The sequence below is a fragment of the Bufo gargarizans genome, chromosome 9 (assembly GCF_014858855.1).
Source record: "Bufo gargarizans isolate SCDJY-AF-19 chromosome 9, ASM1485885v1, whole genome shotgun sequence".
In the NCBI taxonomy this organism is placed as follows: domain Eukaryota; kingdom Metazoa; phylum Chordata; class Amphibia; order Anura; family Bufonidae; genus Bufo; species Bufo gargarizans.
The window spans coordinates 173555290-173579332 of record NC_058088.1 but is presented as its reverse complement, the minus strand read 5'-3'; the positions used below and the strand labels follow the sequence as shown (position 1 = coordinate 173579332).

Sequence of the window (24043 nt, the reverse complement as noted above, 5' to 3'; positions counted from 1 at the left end):
AGCTGCAGACTTTTACATGCATGTTCATACACATGTGAAACTGATTACACTTTAGGGCTACATACACGTCACCCAGTAGTGCATGTTAGGGCCCTTTCGTATAGGCCGATGATCGGGCACACCTTCGTTCACCACCACCGGGCACCTGACAAAGGAGCAAACTCCTATTTGTCATCAGTCTTTGGCGGATATAAAACTGCTTGTTTATTGGCAGCACATATCCCTTTGTACATATTCTGCATGTAAATGCCACTTAGGGCTCATGCGCCTATAGTTCGGGGTCTGCAAGACATTGATATGTTTCTCCCCCCCCCCCCCCCCCCTTAGCTTAGATTTGTTTAAGGCTGAATTCACACATTGCAGATTGGCTGCAGAAATCCCCGCTACCGTTCCATCCATTCGAATGGGGCTTGCAGAAAATCCCTGCACAAACCGCCCCCTTAAGACAAGTCCATCTCAGTTGAAGAAATTTCTGCAACAAATCTGCAGCGTGTGAACTCTCCCTCAAGCATCTGCTACAGGCGTACGCTTGTCAGTCCAATGAGCAGCAGCACCAGCCATAGAGGGTCAGCACATGGGGGGGGCGCCGTTTGCGAAACACAACCCACTGTAAAAGCACTGCAGGGCAAGTGTCATTGTGTGCACCACAGCCAGCATGCCAAGCGTTAAACTTCACCAAGACATGATGAGCAGGCTGAGTCAGAGGGTCCGAGGCACAGCCCCCCAGATCCCCACCCCTCGTGCAGCCACTTCCATGGCTAGCAGGCTTCTCCGCTAATCGCTGCAGTTTCCAACATTTTTTGGCCATATATGGCAAACCCCAGCAAGAAAGCTGCTGCCAGGAATCTCGGCTCCCTCCCTCCCTGTACAGTCTGGGGGATGGAGCAGGGAAGGAGGAGATGATTGGGGGTGGGGGGGCAGCTTCATGCCTTGGTCACAGCCCCACTTCCTCGCGCAACAAGAGCCTCCAAAACAAACCTAGTGAACAGAGTGAAATCATACCTTCCCCTAGTAAAGGTCTGCTCTGCGGTACGAGCGGTGCCAAGCCCTAAACGGGCCTGCAGTCTCCAGGATGTACAATATTAGGCAGTGCCCCACTGGCGAGAAGGCTGAAGAAATCTGCAAGGATAGAAGTGCCCATTCTTTACCCCATCCATGGGCAGCATTTTACATAAAGGACAGTAGTCTGCAGTCCAGGCACGTTCCATCAAGGACAATGAAGTATGGGAAGATTCCACGAGAATACGTTCTCGCGTCTGCAGATCCCTGGCAACATCTTTCATTGAAGAGGTAGCGCCGAAGAATCCAGAGCAAGGATAGGCCCAATGCGTCAACACCCAGCACCTCCTGACTCCAGCAATCACTCAAGTGGCAATTCCCCAAGTGCTTAATTGCAGGGTGCAATAAGTGATGATACCAGTGGGGCAACCTGGACAGATTAAGGCCGCATTCACATCTACGGTAGCATATCCGGCAGATCACTGGATCTGGCGTTGCCGGATTCTATAGTTCACCGTCTGATAGAGGTCTGGCGGTGATCTGGCCGCTTTCAGGAGTAAATGCTTAGTTTTGGCCGGACAAAAACCAAAAAAAAAACCAAAAAAAAACAACAGCATTTGTACACAACAGTTTCGGGTCCAACTGACATTTTTTGATGTGGCCTTAGGCTACTTTCACACTCGCTCCATGCAATTACTGCAACATGTGACGCGTTTCAGACATGCATGTATGTTTGAAAAAGGCTCATGCCAAAACGAGTCACATGTATTTTCACCGACTGGGTAAAGGGTTGAATTGCATGGAACAAATGCCAGTCTTTTTGAACACAAGTGGCCCGGGGCAGAGGTGTGGGCACAGAGACCGGCCCAGGGCAACCATTCAGGACAGATTAGAAAAGAGGGGGGGGGAGGGAAGAGACAGATTAGTAATGTGTTACAGTAACAGGGATGAGAGTGAATCGGAGTAAGAGCTTTAGCCGTTCCCACAGCAAGAAAATGGCCGATCATCAAGATGTTTTAGGGCATGTTCACACAGTAAATCCTGTACAGATTTCGGGGCACACTCCATACAGTAATCCGTCAAATCCACGTGGAATTTGAATCCATATTGTAGTTGTATACGGCCGCGCAGATTTATCAAGTCTGCACCAAGAAACACGAGATTTATCCATAGCATTTAGACTACGAACTTGAGGGCGACGCGTTTCTGCGATGGACATCTGCTGAGGAGTCCACAGCACATAGATGGCAGATTCTCTCCTCTCCCCCCCAAGCGTGGACATCACTTAGGCCCCTTTCACACGAGCGAGTTTTCCGCGCGGGTGCAATGCGTGACGTGAACGCATAGCACCCGCACTGAATCCTGACCCATTCTTTTCAATGGGTCTGTGTATACGAGTGCTGTTTTTCACACATCAGTTCTGCGTTGCGTGAAAACCACAGCATGTTCTATATTCTGCGTTTTCACGCAGCCCTGGCTCCATAGAAGTGAATGGGGCTGCGTGAAAAACGCATTGCATCCGCAAGCAAGTGCGGCTGCGACGCGTTTTTCACTGATGGTTTCCAAGAGATGTCGTTTGTAAACCTTCAGTTTTTTTATCACGCGTGTGAAAAACGCATTGCTCCCACGTGGAAAACTACGCAATCGCAGACAAAACTGACTGACCTTGCTTGCAAAATGGTGCGAGTTTCACTGAACGCACTCCGAATGCATCCGGACCCAATCCGTCACGCTCTTGTGAAAGAGGCCCTAAGCTACTTTCACATCTGCGTTTTTGCTGGATCTGTCATGGGATCCTGTTGTATTATAATCCCAAATGAACCAGACAGATCAATCACCAAATCCACTGCAAGTCAATGGGAGAGTTTTTTTGTGGATCCGGCACCACTGACTTAGGCCTCATGCACACGGCTGTTCCATACATTGGGGGCAGCAATTTGCTGTCCACGATGCACGGGCTACATCCATGTGGCTGCCGCAGATTGATTCAGGCCCATGATCCATATACAAAAATAAAGTGTTCTATTTTTTTACGGTGCGGAGGCATTGAGAGAAACCCTATGGTAGTGCTACAGAGCGCTTCCGTGCCTCCGTTCTGCACTGCACCTTCTGGATTGCAGAGCCATTGAAGTGAACGGGTCCGCATCTGTGAAGCAGTGTGCACGCGGCTGGGGCCTGTGCTGCAATACGGGCACGGTTGAGCAACGGCCGCGTGCATGAGGCCTTACATTGCGTTTCATGCCGGATCTGTTGATTAGTATCCCATGACGCACTCAAAAACCTTGCTTGCTGTGCGTCACGGGAACGCAACGAAATAGAGTTCTACTACTGCAGCGATCTACAGAGGACACGGCCCCTTCCCATCTACCTGGTTGTGCAATACCCAAAATTTCATACAGACAAAGCTAAGGTAACAGCAGAGCCTCCTGCAGGGGTAGATTTACTGGCTGGTATGCCCGACAGCGCCTACGATTTTTACAGCTTTTTTTATGATAATTACCTCTACCATGGACTTTTGAAGGCAGCCATTATAACTAAAGGCATGTGGTCTGAGCGCATGTGGACTCTTGGGGGGGGGGGGGGGGGGTTCAGATGACAGGACCTATATGGCTATATACGGGTATGGACTCTCACGGTTTCGTCAAGCATGACAGCTCCATGGAACAGCTGCAGGAGGAGGCTTATAAAGAGGAAATAAACGGCATTCCTGGCGCCGATACATGAATACTTTGTATGTACACACTGTCACCACGGGAAGCATTCAGACTTTTCTTGCAAGTTCTTACAAGATTAGGGAGCGGCATTAAAGAAACAGCACAGTAAGTGATCGTGCAAGCGGCGCGTCCTCGGGGCTCTTACAGGCTCCTAAGATATCACTTCTGATTAAGTGATGTGCTGGAATCACACGGCGCCAGATAAAACGCTCCGGACCGTCTCCCTCCATTATCTGAAACAAGAGGGGGGCCTGCCCTTATGCTAGCAGCGCCACTCTTGTCTTTAGGCAGCGTATGGTACTGCAAGCCGGCCCAAATCAAAGTCTCCGACCCTCATGCACAAAAGAACCAACTAGCTGAGGCCAAGCTCTCCTGCACACATTTAGGCCAGGGCTACACGATGACGTGTCACACGACACATAGGGTACAACCACACTGCAACGCATGTCGCACAACAATTTTTTTTATAATGATAGACTATGGCGTCGCACTGAGACTGTCACGGGAAAAATCCATCTTGGGTCACCGTAGACCATCATAAAAATTTGCAGCGCGCAGTGTAGCCCTTGCCTAACACTTCTAACCCCCATTCTCAGTCATTGTGGCCTCCATCTGCCTGGCATTCTATATAAGAGGACACTCCCAACGTCATTTAATTTAGGCCTCGTGGACAAGGCCACAAGTGTTTTGCAGTCCGCAAAGAGCGGATCTGCAAGAAACTGATCCCAACCATGCGCATACCGCTTTTTTTTTCCCTCGCTTCAATAGAAATGTCTATGGGGTGTCACATGGCGGTTTCTACTTCATCGTAAAGTGCTCTCGAGCTCCGTGCTGCCATAGGGTGCCGACTAGGTCAACCGCCCAATGGCAGACATGGAAAGAATCTTGCATTTTATACATTCACCGCCGTCCACTACACGGAAGCCGCAGAATAAGGAAACTGTAGTGAACCCTCATGGGATTCATCTACATTCTCTAAAATTACCTTTCTTTCCAAGGCTCATCCTGTCTGGAGCTTTCCACCAGGCAGACAAAAGCTCTGACCACTATGGGGCGTTATGATAAGTTAGTCGCTGAACTTAACCTATTTTAAATAAAAACGCAATAAATAAAAATATGGACACTTTAAAAAGGGTTGTGGACCTTTAAAGGGAAGATTACTTACCTACTTTCCGCTCCTCCTTCTCCAGGCCTGCAATGCTCCGTTGGGGTCCCCTCGCTGTAAACATCCGTTTGAAATCTCCGTAGCCAATCACAGGCCGTGGTGGTGACCGCAAGGTCATCCAGTCTCTGCCACGGCCAGCGATTGGCTGTGGCGATGTCAAACCAGATGTTCACAGCGAGGGATCCCCACGTAGCATCACAGGCCTGGAGGAGAATCAGATACGCAAGCTTCCCTTCACAGATCTTTCCAAGAGTTGGGGAGGGGAAGTTTGCAAAAACCTCCCCCATTCTTGGACAACCCCATTTAAGGGTTCAGCCACATGCAGATTGCAAAGTCTGACGGCTAAATTTATATGTTTTCTATGCCATGGAATTAAAAATCTGCACCACAAGTCAGTTTACACTGCAAATCTCCTCTGCTGCATGTGGATGAGATCTGGAAAAATGTCACTTTGTGGTATTTTACCGCACCAGCAATGAAAAACATGCAGCATAGCAGGAACATGTGAACATTCCCCAAACTCTTCGGATCCTCTCTCTCCAGAGGATATAGGGGTTTAGCAAAACTAGCTTTGAGTTTTTCCAGTCTAAGACTCCATGATTCGGTCCTCTGCTTCGGTGCCGTGAACCAGTTTAAAGCTTCTACCCTGCTACATCTGAGCAGACCCGGGTTCCTCACCCAGAGCTGAGGGATACAAACCATGACGAGCACAAAGGTTTCTATTCAGGATGCAGCAACTGTACAGCCCCGGGGGCTGCAGAACAAGTTTGGCCTTTCTACAGCGGAGGCCGAGCAGAGCGCTTATACAGATGCAAGAATCACAGGAGGGCTGCCAAACAGGGGCCGACACAACCAGGAGCGAAGGCTCTATAGCCGACGGTAGGAGCCAAAGGGAAAACAAAGAAAACTACACGCAAGTTCAACAGCGTGAAGACAACCAAATATTTGTGTCTACCAAGTCTCGGCACAATAACCAAAGGCATTTTTCAAAAATGGCTTCTAAAGCAGTGCTTGCTCGATGTGCTCTCATATTCTGTAGATCGGAGTGGGTTAAGCACCTACGTGACATTGGTTGGTGGTGATATGCCACTAATGCATGAAACCAGAACTAATATTAATCACTTATCCACAGGACAGGTCATAAATATTAGATCCCTGGAGGTCCAACTACTGGTTCTCCTACTATCCATGGTGTGACTAGAGCGGCAGTGCACATGTACCGACTACCGCACTCTGGTATCTCTCAGAGCCATAGATGTGCACTTCTGCTCCATTTACACAGGGGACTCAGACACCCAGCATTCAGTTATCACCCATCGTGTGAACAGGTGATGAATGGCTTGAATAGGAAAACCCCTATCAAGCTATAAAGAGTGGGCACGTTGGCATGTCCTTCACAGAACAGTAACACTAGCAGCCTAACCTACGATGAAACGCCAAGGTTCAAAACAGGAAGAGACCTTTTCCGCCTCATCTTATCTCCTCTGCCATGAGTTTCCTGTAGGAGCAAGAGAACCTACAGACAGATGGCAAGACATGGATTACAGGAGCTTCATACCATCATGAAAGTATGGTGGACATAGAACAAAAAGCAACAAGCTAGGCAAGAAAGCTGGCCATGGGCAGAAGAGGCATCTACTGGTTCCAAAAAGGAAGCCTAAAATTATTGGAAAGTGACTTCTTGCCATGAAAATGCTAATATTTTAGTAAAGACTGAACCCACAGGTCAAGGATTGCAGCAGGAACTTTGGTGAAGAACCCTCCTTGAACACTAGCTGGTAGACCAATAATTGATTATGGAGGTCATAGGGTGGCATTTGCAGTTACAACAAAACCATCCAACTGCGAGACCTCCCAAAGTCCAGAAGAACGGAGGATATACATGAGAAGTTATGAAAATGTGATCACTTATGATGGTCTTTTGCAAGGCACTTAGAGCCTCAGATGTTTCGCACCAAACAAAGACTGTTTTCACTCTTGTTCTCCGCAGCATCAATAACGAGAATAAAAAAAATAAAAAGCCTCCGCCGACCACACCCTGTACAGTGCGGGGAGCCAAGTATCTCTACAGCTCGCTGTGTACAGATTAAAGCTGGAGCTGTAGGCACAACAGACCCGAGCAAAAGATACCGGACAGGGAATGATCACTCAGGAACATCTCCAACCTGAAAGCTGCAGAAAAGCAGATGGAAACTGGAAAGTGTTATCCCCTTGTGTCAAGTCTTCTTTACAGTCAACGATGAAGGCTAATCAAACCTGATGATTTTAGCAGGAAGGTCCTACTAATGTGCAGGGTGTCTAGACTATGTGCACGGTGTCTAGTATAGAGGGTTGGAAGGAGGAACCTTTAAGCTGGCCATACTCCTAGAAGTTCGCTGAACCCACCTATTTCAATGGGTTTGCCAACAACCACCATCTCTGACTACTTTCACACTAGCGTTAAATATTTTCCGGTATTGAGATCCGTCATAGGGTCTCAATACCGGGAAAAAAAAAAAAAAAAAAAAAAACTTCCGTTTTTGTCCCTATTCATTGTCAATGGGGACGAAACGGAACTGAACAGAACAGAACAAAACGCTCCAAAATGCATTCCGTTCCATTCTCCTACTGGAGAGCAAACCGAAGTGCAGGGCAAGACGAATCAGTCATGACCCGCAACTGCAAGTCAACGGGGACGGATCAGTTTTCTCTGACAAATGAAAACTGATTCGTCCCCCATCGACTTCAAGTGAAGTTCATGACGGATCCGTCTTGGGTATGTTAGAGATATTAAGCGGATCCGGTTGTATAACAGATGCAGATGGCTGTATTATCAGTAACAGAAGGTTTTTTGCTGAACCCTGCCAGATCCAGCAAAAACGCTAGTGTGAAAGTAGCCTAAAGGTGTAAGGGCCTCCTGACAGCAGATGCTTTGTTCTTGTGGGAGATGAGCAGCTGCCAACAAGGTATGAACAGGCTTTATACAACAGTCATTGAAGTAAACCAGCAAACTTGGCTCGTGTTTTAGGTTTACTGGCAAGTCAATAGGTACGGTTCTCGCCCGAACCAGTGTTTGGACAAAGCGTATATTGTGTATGGCTGGCTTTAAAGATTTTAGAAGAAGGTTCAAAAGATGACAACTGCTCAAGGAGTTGATGACACTGCCACCTATAACAATTCCCTGCCCCAAGGCTGGCCACACACACACACACACACCACATCTGCTTGTCCAAAAGTTAACTCCTCTCCGTCTATACATAGGTATGTGTTCGATAGGGAAAATGGAAGTAAGGCTAGTTTCACACTTGCATTTATTGCATCTGCAAGAGAACAGGCTACTGGAGTTCACCAGATTTGGCCGTTCACCACTGGACCACAGTGACGATAATGAGATCTGGCCGGAAATGTGCCGGATTTGTCTTGCAATCATGCCAGAAACCTGCCAAATTCCATTACAGTCAATGGGGCCCGGTGATGAACGACTGGGCTGGATCTGGTGAACTCCAGTAGGCCGTTCTCCGAGAGATCTGATAAATCCTAGTGTGAACCTATCCTTAGCCGTCAGGCACCTTTGGCAACTGCTCATCTTCCCAAGAACATATACAGTAATGTGGAAATCCAAAGTTCCGATCATCATCTCCCAACATCTGGGAACACCTCCAAATACATTAGAAGAGTGATTGTTCCTGCTAAGATCTTACTCTAAAGTTTCAGTTTAAAGGGGTTGTTCTGGATTTTCTTTTTTATATTACCTTACACCCCCAAACCAGTGGGACCTGTGATACTCACTCCATTCAGGCTCCCAGGCAGTCTTGTCTGGGCTTCCTGGTACCTGTATGGATGGGATCACGTGCACCTCTGCAGCCAACGGTGGGCCTCAGCAGTGACATGTCCACAAGTAGCACATCACTTGCTGGGTCATGCGCCCATTTGGGACACCTCATCACTTTACTGGCTGCAGCAGCACAGGGGACCCCATGCATGCGGACTTTGAGAGGAAGGAACTGGAAGGGCAGTGGAGAGCGCCCAAATGGAGAGACAAAAGCAGTTAAAAAGGGGTAGTCTCAAACAATGGGGGCAATATCACTAGGATATGCCCCATTTTCTGATTGGGACCTGCACCTATATTAGGAACTGAGCCCCACAAAGTGGTGGCTGGAAGACTCTGATCCAGCCACCACCAAGCCTTCCCCCAATAGAATGGAATGGGAGCACACCGCGCAGGACCAGCCATTAACTTCTATGGGACGGACACAGCTAGCGCTCCGCCGTTGTCAACCCGCAACTATAAGACAATGGGGGCATATCCTAGCGATATGTCCCCATTGTCTGTGATGAGACAACCCCTTTAAGTATAATTCTTTACAGGTCTGCAGGGTGGGAAGGAAGGGAAAAATACATAAATAAAAAGGTTTAATGTGCAATCGGCAGACAGCATGTTATAGAACAGAAGCTGAGCAGATTGATAACTTTGTGACCGGAGATACTGGAGGGCATAGCGGGAGAACGGAGCGGCGCTCTCCATGTCTGTATACTTAGTTCACAAGGTCATAAATCGGTGAAAGGTCCTCTAAGTTGTGTTGGAGAATCATTAAGCAAAAAGTATAACTTGTACATTTAAATCTGCTTGCTCTGAGCTCAGATGTACACAGGGGAATCTCTGTGACAAATCGCTGTATACACACTTACACAGAAAGTGCCATCATTGATTACACGCCCCCGTGTACAAATGAAGTCAGAAAGCTGAGCAGAGAATTTAGTTAGTATCAATCTGCTCAGCTCCTTCTGCCTGCACATTGCACTGCGTTTCGTGGTGACAGGTTCTCCGGCAAAAGTACATTGCATCGTTATTTGTACAGACCTGGGAAAGCTGCATTGTTTTTCTTGGGATAAGCCGCAAGACTCCATTACAAATTGCCATTGTTTCAAAAAGGTGACAGCCTGTACGCGGCGATTCTCGAAAGGAAACCTAGTTGCAGCAAGTCAGACTTAAACCCGTGCACGATGCCAAAAGGAGGGCTCTGCGTGCCAAATATATTCAAACCGTGACTACTAATGCAAAAGCCAAACCAAATTAATTACGACGTCAATGGTGAAAAAGAGCAGCCTTTACTTTACTACAGGAGGGGGGCACAAATCAGCAATTACAGGGGGGTGTGCTGGTTTCTAATCAGACTCCTGTGGGTCCAGACTGGAGGGGAAAGGGGACGCCAGAGGCTGCTGTTGCCATGACATTGGGATAAAACGACCCACTCAGCAGATTATTCAGCAGCTGCCGCACTTGAAAGAATGCCAAGAGCCTGGACTGGCACCAGAGCAGAAATACGAAGGGGAACGCGTATAGACAGGGGGGGGGAAGCATGCAACCTCCCAAGTATCACATCATATTAAACAATGGCCGTTCTGCAATTTCCAATACTTATATAGCAGACAGTGTTAATTGGGGTACGGCCACACAGTCGGGTTTTGGCACACTGTTTTGGAAGGCAAAGCTAGGAGTGAATTAAGTCGTATCTGTCCTTTATACATTCTTTCCTTTTATGATCCACTCCTGGATTTTGGCTTCTGCATGTGGAGAGGGGACACCTATGGTGGAGGTTTCTCTCACCTGAAGGCAAAAAGGATTGTGCATGTTGATATCCGCAAGCTAACATTTGCTGTTGGGGGCACGCCCCATACAAAGACAGTTGGCAAAATCTGAGGGTTCTGATGACCTACATCTAAAGCTTCAGTCACACGTCAGCGATTCATAGACGTCTGCTGTGCCTGTTCTCCACATCTACCCATTCGTATTCATAAATCCGTGGTTTTAGCACGGAAGCACGCGCCATTTAGCCGTCAGACCCATTACAGTCTATGGGTCTGTAAAAAACACTGACGCCATCCGTTTTTTACGGACCATTATGAGGAGATGCACTGAAAGTTGATTTTGAACTGTACAGTGTCTGAAACACCGGTGACACATGGGAATTAAAAACACCCCACACACAGATCCGTCACTGACCATCTTATCCAGCAGGATGCCGGCTGCCATTTACAGCAGCCTATACTGTGGTTCCGGCAGTTACGGACAGTCGTCCAGCAGTCTGTACTGTTTCGGCAGTTACGGACAGTCGTAAAATGGACTGTCCGTAGACCGTTTCATAGAAGGCTGCCTGTACCCTTCTAATTAAATTCCCCACTATGTGTGCAGCCGTGAACATCCAACCAATCTCATGTTCCTCCTGGAGATATCACGCTAGGCGATCCACGTGCACGTCATTCCCTCTAACTAGGGCGGTCTGCCGGCAGAAAACACATTAGTCTTCCAGTTGGTCACCGTTCCTTAGACTTAATACAGCACTAAATTCATTCTCCTTGGCTTCAGAGATCACATGTGTTCCTGTTCCCACAACATGTTGCCGCTTTCCTCCTGGCTCTTACATTAGAAATCCTAAATGCCAAACTGTACACTGCAAACTGTCCCCCCCCCCTTCACACACGTAGAACAAAAGCAGTTTCCGGATACGAGAGGAGTTTTCCCACTGACAGAGCCGCCATGCAGCAGGAATTATTCCTCTGCTAAGAGGTTTATTCTTCTCCCCTTTGGACTCCAGCACCAGATCTACTTGGCATCTGGTTCAGTGTATACCCATGGGCGCTCACTTGGACCATTTCACACTTGTCAAGTCACTGAACAGACCTGATTGGAAGTGACCAACCACCCAAAGTTCAGCCTATACAAGACAGAGGTGCAACATCTGTTACCTGCCACTTACAATGCTGTTCCAACACCTCTCTCGAGGCAGTTTAATCACATTTAATACCTTCTGCCATGCAAATGCAATCAACGCCTGACCACCATAACTAAAGCAGTATTAAAAGGGGATATCAGTTTGTTTTTTTGACATCTCATTGCCCACATTGGCAAGTCTTACAAGACCTGGATTCCAGACCACATGCCATACTCCTGACATGTGATCCTAGCCCAGTTTCAGCCCAATCTATACCTGGTTTACTTGTGCGTAAAGGCTGCACTTTGCAGTTTCAGGCATTATCCCGATTTCTTTTGGGATGTGAAGGGAGATTAAAGATGCATACCACTTAAAGGGGTCAGTTTCTTTTGTATGTTACATATGTATTGTGGTTCTTTTTATCCTGTGTATTTAAGCTGCTGCTATTGGTTTTTACTATTTAATATGTGATGAATAAATTTGGATCATTTATAGGCTGTGTATTGCGTTTTGGTGTTGAGGAGCTTTTCCTCTATAAGCACATCAATTACCTAGCTTGGGGCTAGTGAATTCGTTGGTGTAAGGCCTCATGGACACAAACGTATTTTCATTCTGTGTCAGTTACTTTTTTTGCTGACCGTATACGGAACCATTCATTTCAAACGGTCCGCAAAAAATAAATACGGAAGTTACTCCATGTGCATTCCGTTTCCACATGTCCTATTATTGTCTGCATTACGGACAAGTATAGGACTGTTCTATTAGGGGCCAGCTGTTCCGTTCCGCAAAATCAGGAATGCACACGGACGTCATCCGTATTTTTTGGGGGGATCCATTTTTTTGCAGGCCGCAAAATACATATGGTCATGTGCATGAGGCCTTATAGACAGGGGAGTGTAGCGCTCTCATGGGGGAAGGAGGTCATCCAAACTTTTCGCTGATCGCGAAATATATATGGTCATGTGAATGCACCCCAATTAAGAGAAAGCCAGTTGGATGACTATCGGAAAAAACAAAACAAAAAAACAAAAAAAAAAACAAACAAACATACAATTCCAGTTGCCCTGACTTATTACTACTAATATACCATGACCTGGATGAGAACCTTCACAAGACAACATCCTTTTCGGTGGATACTAGTCATCACTTCTAGCCCTCTTTAGTAACTACATGTATTCATTTATTTCCAGGAGGAATAAAGGAGGGAATGCATTACCAGAGGCGTTCCCATTTCCCTTGTTCTGTTGACCGTGGGTACACAAACTACTGACAAGGAATATGGTAACATCCAATTGGACATGTATTCAGAAATTGACAGGAGAATCTCACAGAAGAGATCCAGACTGCAGAACTGTGATTTTATGGGGAATACAGGCATCAAAACTGACATGTCACATGAGCCGGTGGGTCGTCTTGTAGGAGGACCCCTCACCTCCGCCGATAGGTCTGCTTTAGTAAATACTTGTATTCTGTATGAAGTTATTTTTGAAGCATTTTAGCGTTCCTCTATTATTACGCCTAGAAACATAGTAATACATTGACAATTGGGTGTTACCATTCCCCTAGTTAGAGGGGTGTGTTCCGATACGCATTGGACAGTCGGACTTCGTAGGAACACTCCCCTAACCAGTGGTCGATATATTCAGTAATTTCTAGAAGGAACAACACAAAGCAGAGATCATAGAAAAGATGCTCCAGAATTATTTCAGGGGGAATACAAGGGGAGATAAATAGATATATCTCTATCAGCAGCTTTCCTTACCCTTTATGTTCTTTACATCTTTGTGTCAGGCTCCGCCCCCTTAGGGGTAGACATGACCTAGTTTTGCTCAGTGTCCCTTTAAGGAGTTGCTTTTCAAGCCACCATATAATAGTCTCCAGTCACTTCGGAACTACACCTCCCATGATCTCATGCCGGTCACCATGCTGAGAGTTGTAGTTCTACAACAGCTGTAGATATTGGGCTCCGCTACATTGTTTCCGATTTCTATTACGGGTACAACTGCATAATCTGCTGCACTACTCCGACAACTGACGAGCCCATTATAAAAGTGACTGGGACCGGACAGGAGCCATTGCAACATAGATCTGAGCCAGTAACACCAGTGTGAACAGAGCCTTACCGAATTTAGAGGATTAGGCACTGGGCGGTATGTTCTGTGAACGGAGTAACTAAGCTGACAAATGGAAAAGCTGCGTCTGTTATACAATTATCCCTGGGACAGCAACCCAACACAAGTCACTGGGCACTCAAGGGTTAACCAAGTGTGCAAGTCCAGGCACTTCTTAGTGGTAACACAAGAATGCAAAGCGCCGGCTGCTAGAGTAGTGGAGAATGGGTGTGGTGGTGCGGCCATTCACTCCCAGTCTGCCCTCGAATTGCAGGACGGGCAGGCGGTCCGAGGACAGAAGTGGGGTAGCCCACCAAGATGAGAGCGCACGGACACAGGAAGTCTGCAAGTGTAAGGAGAGATAGAAGACCAACGCTGTGGAAGGAGGAGGAGAAAACCAGACGTCTACTACAAAGCAGAGCAAGTTAAAGGGGAACTCCACCTTACCTTCTCATGCGATGGACATGGTTACCACTTTTTGTGGCGTCACTCACGAGTGGCAGTATAGCTCTATGCATTAAAGGGGGTTCTCCGGGCTTTTAATATTGAGGACCTATCCTCAGCATAGGTCATCAATATCAGATGGGCGAGGGTCCGACACCAATCAGTTGTATGAAGGGAAGGAGCGCGCAGTGTGCCGTCCTCCTTCCTGCTTGCCATAGACATACAGCGGCGAGCAGGAAGAGAGATGGTGAGCACTGAGGATCAGTGATCAATATTAAGAGCCCGGAGAACCCCTTTAAGTACCTATGATGCTCTACATTTGGGTCACGAGACTGGTGGTCCGGCCAGGAACTTGCAACCATAACAGATACTAAAGGACACCCATATTAGTCCTTGCTCACATCTCCATCAGAGAGCAGCCTGATGGATTTCACCAGCCCCAGCATTGCCGGATCCTCCAGTTCATTGCCGAATCCCCATTGACTGTCTGGCGTCAGACAAAAACCGCGGCAGGCAATGGTTTTTTGCATAAAACCGGCACTGGCAGCCAGGTCTGCTTGACAAATGTGAACGAGGACTTGTAATAGTCTGAAGGAGGCCAAACTTTGGCACTTATTGCTGTATTCACCAGCAGAACATTTAGCGCCGTGCGTGAGGCCCGAAAAGTTATGTTTAATATATGCAAATAAGCCTCTAGGAACAACGGGGGCATTTCCCTAAGGCCTCATGCACACGACTGTTTTGGTCCGCATCCGAGCCTCAGTTTTTGCAGCTTGGATGCAGACCCATTCACTTCAATGGGGCCGCAAAAGATGCGGACAGCACTCTGTGTGCTGTCCGCATCCGTTGCTCTGTTCCGCGGCCCCGCAAAAAAAAAATATATATAACATGTCCTATTCTTGTCCATTTTGCAGACTAGAATAGGCAGTTAAATCAATGGCTGTCCATGCAATTCCGCAAATGGCAGAACGCACAGACGCCATCCGCGTTTTACGGATCTGCAATTTGCGGACAGCAAAACACAACGGTTGTGTGCATGAGGCCTAACTCCTACAGCTACCAGGCCTTCTGCACTTTGACAGGGTCAGGCACTGCAAACATCTCGACAACTGTCAAAGTACAGAGGCTGCGGCAGTTGCAAGGAGTCTAGGTGTAATGGTAACGCCCCCGTTGCTCCTAGAGGCTCATTTGCATATAATAAAACCTAATATGAACATGGGACCAAACACAGATGTAAAAGGTCAGCCAGCGTCATAGGTACAAATCTGCTGACCGATGCCTCTTACGTCTGACACGTCTTTAAGAGGTCTATGCCCAGAAAATTATTTTTTGGGCACAGCACGTTTTCTGTTAGTAAATGTGTTGGGCCATGAAGTCCAAACTCCTTCCTTCACACTCATTTGTACAAAAATAGCAAGTTTGCTGGGGGAGGTGGAAGTCCCCAATTTTAGCGCACCTAAATGCGCAACTTTTCTACACCCCAAGGGCTTATGCACAATCACTCATTTTTTTTTTTTTCCGGCCTGTATGCGGAACCACGCGCTTCAATGGGTCTGCAAAAAAAAAGAAATTACTCCACGTGCCTTCCATGTCCTATTCTTATCCGCATTACGGACAAGGATAGGATTGTTCCATTGGGGGCCGGCCGTTCCGCAAAATGCACACATCCGGTATCCATGTTTTGCAGAACTGCAAAACATCCAACAGTCATGTGCATGAGCCCTAAAACTAGAGTAGCTGTTTGATCCATTCCCCCATAGCCATTGTGAACATGCGCATGAGCCTTAAAAAGGGGTATAATACTCCCCTAAAATGCCCAGGCATCTCATACAGGTTATACTTATCCCACTCCCTGGCACTCACATCACTCCTGATGCCCAAACAACCGCCACTGCATCTCTCCATCACGCGGATCAACACATCCAGCGATGGTGGGCAGCCAATCGACAGGAACGAGCCTCCCTAGTATCGCAGGAGAGTGGGCGGCAGCCGTATGAGCATCAGGAGCGATGCAGGCGCTGTGGAGCGGGGCAAGTATAACCTGTATGGAGGTGCCCAGGGCATTCAGGGGGGCATTATAGGGATTGGACTAACCTTTTTAACTTAGTCAAATTCTGAGAATTCCTCGAAATCTTCACGCCCATGTCTACAGGGGATCGTATCTGAGCGGCATTGCTCACAGGCTCATAAGACGGAGATTCTTGTCCCATCATGTTTTACAGCCAGATCTTCAGAGTAACACTCGACGCTCTCCAGATCCACCCACCTTTAATGAGCTGTGATTAATCCCGTCCATTACCAGAAAACTCATGGGGGGGGGGGGGCAGGGTGTTAACTATACCCTGGAGGCACAAATACTGCACAAGCTGCTGAAATAACCTGAAGGGAACAGAACACGGAAAACAGGAGAATTCCTTTAACTCATGGGAAGACCAACATGGTGTTGAGGTCCAGGACGGTCATCAAAAGGAAGTTATGGGCGGTGGCAGGGCATGGGTTAATAATGAGCCTTCTCTGTCTGAACATAAGGAGGGGAAAGAAAAAAAAAAAAAACACATAATAGGTTTCCTGGCCAGAAATGCCTGGTCTGGAGATCCTAAGGAAATGCTATAGCAACCACATTCCTGGGGTCTGCTGGGATCGCCAAGGGCACGACCCCTGCGCTGCCCAGATTGGGGCAATTTACTTCGAGGGATTCCAGGGATGATAGACATTCTTCTGCATCTGAAGACCACGAGGCCGCACTTCCAGACAAGACTAGCTTTGAAGCCAAGATCTGCCTTGTTATTTGTACTGTAACGCCATGTATGTCATCACCGCAACAGCTACGAGGAACACGTGTACACGGGCAGCGATCAGTTACAGATGCCACTGTACACAACAGAATGCCACACCAAAGGGCATCATTATACAAGACACTCGCTGAAGAGAAGACCACCAACCGCGTGATCAAGCATCCCGCCTAATGCTCCCCGATCAGTGCTAATCCTACACAGAACGCCTCATGGGAGGGCAAGGAACCCCTATACTATACACACACCCCTACTGTAAGACTACACAACGCTAGGTAACTTGGCATCAGTGCCAGCAAGACTGGACACCAACACTGAAGACAGTGCCCATGGTGCATCGGGGTCTAGGGCACCTGCTCAGGGTGAGAGGTCCTGCCATCTCAGAAAGTAGAATTAGTCCACTAGCAATCTACTCCTCAGGTATGTGAATATTACCGCTCCTTGTAGCACCGCACTGTATACAGCGGATGAGAGACCCCGGTGTGTAGGTGTGTAATAGGAGACGTCAGACTGCAAAGGTCCAGGACGTCACCACTGAGACTGGAGACCACCTGCACCTGGGACACCAGCACAACATCTTGTGTACTGTGCACCCACCCTCCTCCTGTCCCTGTACCCAGTGCACCCCCTCCATATCTAGTGCACCCCCTCCTCCTGTCCCTGCACCCCCCTCCACTAGTGCACCCCCTCCTCCTGTCCCTGCACCCCCCTCATATCTAGTGCACCCCCTCCTCCTGTCCCTGCACCCCCCTCCATATCTAGTGCACACCCTCCTCCTGTCCCTGCACCCGCCCCTCCATATCTAGTGCACCCCCTCCTCCTGTCCCTGCACCCCCCTCCATATCTAGTGCACCCCCTCTCCTGTCCCTGTACCCCCTCCATAATCTAGTGCACCCCCTCCTCCTGTCCTGTACCCCCCTCATATCTAGTGCACCCCCTCCTCCTGTCCTGTACCCCCCCATCCTATAGTGCCCCCCTCCTCCTGTCCCTGTACCCCCCTTCTCTATATTTAGTGCACCCCCCTCCTCCGTCCCTGTACCCCCCCTCTCTATATTTAGTGCACCCCCTCTCCTGTCCTGTACCCCCCTCATCTAGTGCACCCCCTCCTCCTGTCCCTGTACCCCCTCTTCTCTATTTAGTGCACCCCCTCTCCTGTCTCAGTGCACCCCCTTCCCCTCCACACGCCCAGTGCACCCCCCTCCCTCTGTATTTAGTGCACCCCTCGGGTCTTACCTATGGACACCAGCTTGATGTTCTCACGGTCCAGGAACTCCAGGGCCACCGACACGTTCTCCAGCTGCATCTGACGGAAGGTGGGTCTCTGGTTGTACTTGCGGTACATCTTCTTCTGGCTCAGCACCTCCAGCAGGGCGATGAGTCGCAGGCCGTCGCTCAGGTCGGTCTGCAGATTGGCGATGCGCTTGTTGACGCACTTCAGGTGCTCGTTACACCAGCGGGTGAAGGTGTTCTGCTGGATCTTCTTCCATGGCGCGTCCTCCGCCAGGTCCTTCTCTGTGGCCGGCATCTCTGCTGGGTCCGCCCCGGGCACTGCTGCTCCTGCTGCCTGCGGTCCCGCTCTGGGTGAGCCTCGGGTGGGCGCTGCTCATTTTAACTTCGGCCGGCGGAGGGGGCGGAGAAACCAGGCGGCTGAGGGGCGGGGCCTAGAGACAGAATGGAGAGAGGCTGTCAGACAGCGGCGGCTCACAGGATGCCCCGTACACTGCGGGACGCCCGACAACACAACGATCCTGACAACCTGCAAGCAGGACCTTCAGCTGGGGGACCCCCAATATGGCTCCCAGTAGCCTGGGAAAGCTGGGTGACCCCCAATATGGCTCCTAGTAGCCTGGGAAAGCTGGGGGACCCCCAATATGGCTCCTAGTAGCCTGGGAAAGCTGGGTGACGCCCAATATGGCTCCCAGTAGCCTGGGAAAGCTGGGTGACGCCCAATATGGCTCCCAGTAGCCTGGGAAAGCTGGGTGACCCCCAATATGGCTCCTAGTAGCCTGGGAAAGCTGGGTGACGCCCAATATGGCTCCCAATAGCCTGGGAAAGCTGGGTCACCCCCAATAGCCTGGGAAAGCTGGGTGACCCCTAATATGGCTCCCAGTAGCCTGGGAAAACTGGGTGACCCCCAATATGGCTCCCAATGGCTTGGGAAAGCTGGGTGACCCCCAATATGGCTCCTAGTAGCCTGGGAAAGCTGGGTGACCCCTAATATGGCTCCCAGTAGCCTGGGAAAGCTGGGTGACCCCCAATATGGCTCCTAGTAGCCTGGGAAACCTGGGTGACCCCCAATATGGCTCCCAATAGCCTGGGAAAGCTGGATGACAGGGGAAGTGCTAAGACAACAGTGCTGGGAGTCACCCAGCTTTCCCAGATACAGACATATCTAAGAAATACCCTGATTTATTGTACATTCATTCATCTGACACCGGCCTAAGGCCCTGTTCACACCTGCGTTTATGAACTCCATTGCTCTGCTTCCTCACAACCAATTTTATGGCGTGCCAGATCCATTACATGGCCACACTGACCCATACTGGGCTCCGGCAGGTTTCCATCAAGGAAGAAAGCCCCCCCCCCCAGGTTTCATTAAAGGGGCACCCCTGCCGATCCGCTATAACCTTGTGGTTCCGGCACTGGACTGATACAGCTGCATCCGTTGTGCAGCTGATGGCGCCGCAGCGCCACTGCCATTGGATCAGCGCTACACCATAGACAGAGCTGTATCTTTCCGGCGCCGCTGATCCCAGAGGAATCTGATATCGATGGCCTATCCTGAGGAATTTCACTGCTCCCTCCTCTAAGCTGTGTTCTCTGACCGACTCCAAAGTGAAAAAATGAGGGGAAAAACGTAGATTGGATATTTTCTGTCAAATCCTATTGTTACCAGAGATCAGCGGTGCCAGGGATGTCTGAGGCTACATTCACAGTTGCGTTGCGTTGCTTTCCGTTATTGAGATCCGGCAGAGAATCTCAAAGCTGGAAAAAAAAAAACGTTTCCGCTTAGTCCTCACGGATCCGGATGTCTTCTGTTTTGTGACCGGATACAAAACCGCTGCAAGCTGCGGTTTTGTGTCCGGTCATAAAAACAGGAAAAAAAACGGATCCGGCACTGAAAACAATGTAGGTCAATAGTGACGGATCCGTTTTTTATGGAGCCTAAAAAAACGGATCCGTCGCCCATTGACTTTTCATGTTTTTAGCAACCCGTTTTTTTCCGTTTTGATTTCACACAATTGCGCCCTAACGGTACGGGGGCATCCTGATGTGCAAAATAAAGACGTATCCGTTTAATTCCGGTATTGAGACCCTCTGCCGGATCTCAATACCGGAATTAACAACGGTAGTGTGCATGTAGCCTAAGGCTGCAGGCTTAGGGCTCATGCACAACACAACCGTATGGATTTTGCGGTCTAAAAAAACACGGATCCGCAAAAAATACGGATGACGTCCGTATGCATTCCGTATTTTGCGGAACAGAACATCGGCCCCTAATACAACAGTCCTATCCTTGTTTGTAATGTGGACAGTAATAGGACATGTTCTATTTTTTGCAGAATGGACATACGGAAACGGAATGCACACGGGGTAACTTCAGTTTTTTTGCGGATCCATTGAAATGAATGTTTCCACACGCGGTCCGTAAAAAAAATAGAACGGACACGGAAAGAAAATACATTTGTGTGCATGAGCCCTTACAGACAGAAAATCCGCACCAATTTCCATACGGATTTCTGTGCATTTCTGCACCAAAAACACTTGTGTTGCTTGCGTTTTTTGGGCTGCGGATTTGATGCAGTTTTGCAGCAGATCTCGGCCTGGCATTGTAAGAATCGCACAAAGAATTGACGTGCTGAGGATTTTCAAAATTTGCACAGCAGGTGAATATCCAAATAGAACGGAAAAGCAGAGTTTGTCGGACCTCATACACTTTGCTGGTACGGTATTACGCTGTAGTTTTTCCGCACAAGAATCCGCAATGTGGGCAAGTAGCCTAAGGGACTGTTCACACAGTGAGATCTACAAAGGAATTTTACCTCTTTATACTGTACATATATTGCCCCCAATGCGCCCTCCGATTTTATATTTTGCCTCTAAAGCGGCCCAAGCATATATAGTGCCACTGGGAAGAACTTTGCAGAGATCCCGCCGGGAGCCGTGTCCTTTCTGCCCCAAATTAATTTCAATGAGAGGCAGCGCTGAGTATCGCGGAGCAGAGGCTTAAAGCCGCGGTTGTGCCGAGAACGGACACGTCCTTCCCTGATTGGGAGGCAGAAAGGACATGGCGGCCAGTGGGTTTTCATCAAAATTTATTTCTGGGGGAACTATATATGCTTGGGGCACTTTGGGGGTAAAATATAATAACTGAGGGCACATTGGGGCAATATATGTATAGCGTGGCACATTGGGGGTAATATATTGGGGCAATATATGTACAGCGTGGCACATTGGGGTAATATATATATATAGCGTGGCACATTGGGGTAATATATATATAGCATGGCACTGGGGGTAATATATATATAGCGTGGCACATTGGGGGTAATATATATAGCATGGCACATTGGGGGTAATATATAGCATGGCACATTGGGGGTAATATATATATATTTACCATGGCACATTGGGGGTAATATATGTATAAGGCCTCATGCACACGACCGTTGTTTCATTCCGTGTCCGTTGTTCCGTGTTTCGTGATTTTCTGCGGACCCATTGACTTTCAATGGGTCCGTTGAAAACTCGGCTAATGCACCGTTTGTCATCCGCGTCCGTGATCCATGGTTCCAGTCCATCCAAAAAATAAGACCTGTCCTATTTTTTTCACGGAAAAAACGGTTCACGGACCCATTCAAGTCAATGGGTCAGTGAAAAAACGCGGAGGCACACAAGATTGTCGTCTGCGTCCGTTTTTTTCCTATCATTTGCATGGCAAACTCGACTTTTTTTTTACTTTCCTTCATGTCTGGTGATCCTCCAAAAATAAAGGAAGACACACGGAAACAAAAACGGATCACGGAACAACGGAACCCCATTTTGCGGAACGGAACACAACAACGGTCGTGTGCATGAGGCCTTACATGGCACATTGGGAGCAATATATGTATAACATGGCACATTGGGGGTAACATATATATAGCGTGGCACATTGGGGGTAACATATATATAGCGTGGCACATTGGGGGTAATATATATGTAGCGTATCCGTTGACTTCAAGGGTCCGCGGTTCGCAGACAAGTATAGCATGTGTTCTATCATTTGAGGGACATACATGCTTTCTGCATCCGTATATCCTCTGCAAAAGATAGAACGCGTCCTATAATTGTCCTGCAAAATGTGGACCCTACTGAAGTCAACGGGTCCGCAAAAAAATGCAGATGGCCAACCGACCGCTTCCGTATTTTGTGAATCTGCGATTTGCAGACCACAAAATGCTTGCGGTCGTGTGCATAAGGCCTTGGGTGAAGGTTCTGCATGTCTTCATTAGTACATGCGCTTTCACGTACAGTGCACGCGTACCACCAGACATCTTCCTTTATTATCCGTGGTTTAACGTCCCTTTCATGTTGATGTTTTGTAATCTATCTGCAATTTGCAGCAGATTTACTGAGCTAACGGGGGATTTAAAGGGCAATTACGGCGTATACAAACCTTACAGACAGTTCTGAATATAATCGCTGCATCCTGACTGCAGTCCTCTTTTGGATATAATTATTTCATGGTGGGAAGGGCAGTGGCTACAGGAGCAGGGAGAAGGCGGCTGCTACCTGACTCTGTGCAGAAAATCACAGGATGTGACTAAGCCGTGAGACAGTGAGGGGTCACTGTGTGTGTACACAGATCACTGAGTCACTGGGAGGAGAAGGAAGGGGTCACCGTTCTCCCCATCTGCTAATGTCTGCCATACATGCTAGGGCTCATTCACACCGTGACCGTGTGCCCCCCGTGTACACGGGGCACCAGCCGTATGCATTCCACTTGAATGGGTCCACAAATCCGGAGATGCGGTGCAAAAAGATAGAACTTGCTCTATCTTTTTGCGGAACGGACGGATCACAGTGTCAGACCCCCGCCTCTGCGCTGCGAATGATAGGACATGTCCTAACTTTCACCGCATCTTGCGGATCGCCGACCTATTGAAGACAATGGGTCCTCACCGCGATGGCTGGTGCCACGGTTTGTGGTCCACAACAAGGGCACGGTGGCCCCACGGTCACGTTTCTGCAGCCTTAGGCCTCTTTCACACTACAGTATGTTGAATTCAGTGTTTTGCGTTCCGTTTTTCACGGATCCGTTGTTCCGTTTTTTGCTTCCGTTGTGGTTCCGTTTCCGTTCCGTTGTTCCGTTCCGTTTTTCCGTATGGCATATACAGTATACAGTAATTACATAGAAAAAATTGGGCTGGGCATAACATTTTCAATAGATGGTTCCGCAAAAAACGGAACGGATACGGAAGACATACGGATGCATTTCCGTATGTGTTCCTTTTTTTTTGCGGACCCATTGACTTGAATGGAGCCACGGACCGTGATTTGCGGCCAAATATAGGACATGTTCTATCTTTTCAACGGAACGGAAAAACGGAAATACGGAACGGAATGCATACGGAACACATTCCGTTTTTTTGCGGAACCATTGAAATGAATGGTTCCGTATACGGACCGTATACGGAACGCAAAAAACGGACCGCAAAACGGAAAAAAAAAACGGTAGTGTGAAAGAGGCCTTAGTCCTCAGTTTGTATGTTCATTACTAGGGATAAGCGAATCGACTTTGGATGAAACATCCGAAGTCGATTCACATAAAACTTCGTTCCAATGCTGTACGGAGCAGGACCTCTGTACAGTATTAGAATGTATTGGCTCCGATGAGCTGAAGTTATTGCTTCCCGAAGTCTCGTGAGACTTCTCGTAATAACTTTATAAATTAGTTTGTAAAAAAACATTTCCCGAACTTGGGTTCAGTTCCAAATGGTACCTTAAAACCGATCCCGAGTTCGGGAAATGTTTTTTTACAGTACAAATAAATTTCTGAAGTTATTACGCGAAGTCTCACGAGACTTCGGGAAGCAATAACTTCAGCTCATCGGAGCCAATACATTCTAATACTGTACTGAGC

At 48.3% G+C, this 24043-nt stretch overlaps 1 protein-coding gene across 4 annotated transcripts in view; it reads right to left on the bottom strand.

Annotated features, from left to right (window-relative positions):
- Positions 1 to 24043, bottom strand: part of FLNA (filamin A) — a 118103-nt gene that overhangs the window by 56020 nt on the left and 38040 nt on the right. For 2 of the 4 annotated variants that reach the window (XM_044268710.1, XM_044268705.1), the window contains exon 2: positions 18151 to 18578. In XM_044268710.1, coding sequence (XP_044124645.1) covers positions 18151 to 18442 — 292 coding nt within the window. In that variant the 5' untranslated portion in view covers positions 18443 to 18578. Of the gene's footprint in view, positions 1 to 18150; positions 18579 to 24043 lie in introns of those variants that run through there. The other 2 variants (XM_044268706.1, XM_044268707.1) reach the window with 1 other exon arrangement.